This window comes from Alligator sinensis, unplaced genomic scaffold, assembly GCF_000455745.1.
Source record: "Alligator sinensis unplaced genomic scaffold, ASM45574v1 scaffold153_1, whole genome shotgun sequence".
Classification (NCBI taxonomy): domain Eukaryota; kingdom Metazoa; phylum Chordata; order Crocodylia; family Alligatoridae; genus Alligator; species Alligator sinensis.
In genome coordinates this window covers 2,148,846-2,150,596 of record NW_005842099.1, presented here as the reverse complement: position 1 = coordinate 2,150,596, position 1,751 = coordinate 2,148,846, and the positions used below count along the sequence as shown (strand labels likewise).

At 43.9% G+C, this 1,751-nt stretch overlaps 1 protein-coding gene across 1 annotated transcript in view; it reads left to right on the top strand.

The window, feature by feature from the left end:
* Positions 1-1,751, top strand: part of ZC2HC1B (zinc finger C2HC-type containing 1B) — a 20,549-nt gene that overhangs the window by 14,317 nt on the left and 4,481 nt on the right. Inside the window, exons 5-6 of the mRNA XM_006024242.3 lie at positions 62-192; positions 1,478-1,577. Coding sequence (XP_006024304.1) covers positions 62-192; positions 1,478-1,577 — 231 coding nt within the window. The remainder of the gene's footprint in view (positions 1-61; positions 193-1,477; positions 1,578-1,751) is intronic.

Genomic DNA, 1,751 nt, shown 5'->3' with positions numbered 1-1,751 from the left:
ATGTGAGAAAATAAAGTGATTCACAAGCTGTTAACCAAACTTGTTCCTTTATTATGCTTAGACTATATTCAGTGTCCTTACTGCTCAAGAAGGTTTAATGAGGCTGCAGCAGGGAGACACATTAATTTCTGCAAAGAACAATCTACCCGACGTACCTTTTCACCAAGTACAAAAGCAGCCAAACCAGCCCTGGTAAGTAAATGCATTTGCCCTTGTGTTTTCTTGCAAATGAACTTGCCAAACAGTGGACTGAAATGTAGGGAGGGATGCCCCAACTCCATAAACTGCCTTAAGCCCCAGGGAAGCAGGTGAATTTACCATTTTCCCTGGTGAATTTACAAGTTTCCCACTGAACTTAAGAACAGAGGACTGGAAGGGGCCTCCTGGCCAATCAAGTCCAGTCTCCTGTGTTCGCAGGCAATTATTTACCTGAAGAATTCTCCAAATTGCCACTTCCGACCAACAAACCTAACCACAACAAACTGTACCCAGCGCACCAAGAACCCTTTATAAGGGCTCTAAGTAAAAGCACTGGAGATGAGGCCACTGTTAGTGATCTGCCACTGTTCAACTGCAGGAAAGCAGCCAGTAACTGCTCAGAAGTTATAAATTGCTTGAAACAGGAGCCTGTCTGGCTTATAGAAAGTTGTAGAAAAGAATGGTAGCAAAATCTTGAAACAAAAATGGCTTCTCTGGGTTCTTCTATCAGCAGATTCCAGGAAAACAATTGTACAATACTGGAAACCATTCCTGTTTTCAAGTAGCACTCTCTGCCTTAGCAATGGGACTCAAACTGTGCTATCAGAAGGCATCCCTAACTGTCTCTGTGGGCTGAGCTACTTGGATAGTCCCCAGAAGAGCAGTGATCTGTGACTTTGAAGTTCACTCCTCTTTTTATTAAATCGTTTTAAAATGTTTTCTATATTTTTAATGGTTTATATAAAAATGTGAACTGTTCCTTTAAAAAAATAAAGAAGTCGTGGTAATTTTAACCTGAGGTTGTTTTAAACAGAAGAGTCAAATCTGTTCTCATTCCTACCAGTCCACTTGCTCTGATATGTTCAGAAAATTGAGGATAATAACTTTACTGCCAAAAAAGGCTTTAAAACCCTCATGGCTGAGATGGTGGTCAGACTGAGAGCACTCAGTCTTGTGTGTCACACATTCAGGGGTGTCAGTGAGCAGTGCCATAGAAGGTGAAGTTCCATGATGTAACAGTGAGGTACCTGCTTTTTTGAGGGTTTGACTGTCTAACACTGGGTGAGTGAAATAGTTCTTTGGGTAAGGAACAAACACTCAGGGACTTCTACCCCAGCCCTGACAGGTGCTTAGGGGATCTGAAAGGGGGTTAGGAGACCTGGTTGCTGTCAGATTCTACAAAACATCTGCTGGAGCTGAGTTCTTGTGGCTTGTGCTTCTTCGTATGCCATGAAACTGTGCTAACTGCCTGTGTGAATGCGGCATATTCTCTTATTAGGGCAAACAACCAAAGAGAGAACCAGCTTTAACAACTGCTGTGGACTCACTGCTTCAGAACAAAGCACAAGAAGCTGCCAATGCAAATCAGTTGAGGGCAGGTAAGAGTAGAAAGCACAACAAAGAATGAGCCTGGATTGAGTGAATGTTCTCAAACATCAGTGGCCAAGTTCATTGATACTCTAGAACAGGGGTCGGCAACCCCTGGCACGTGTGCCGAGCATGGCATGCGAGGCCATTTTGCTTGGCACGCCGCGGCCAGCCCCGGCTCCGGA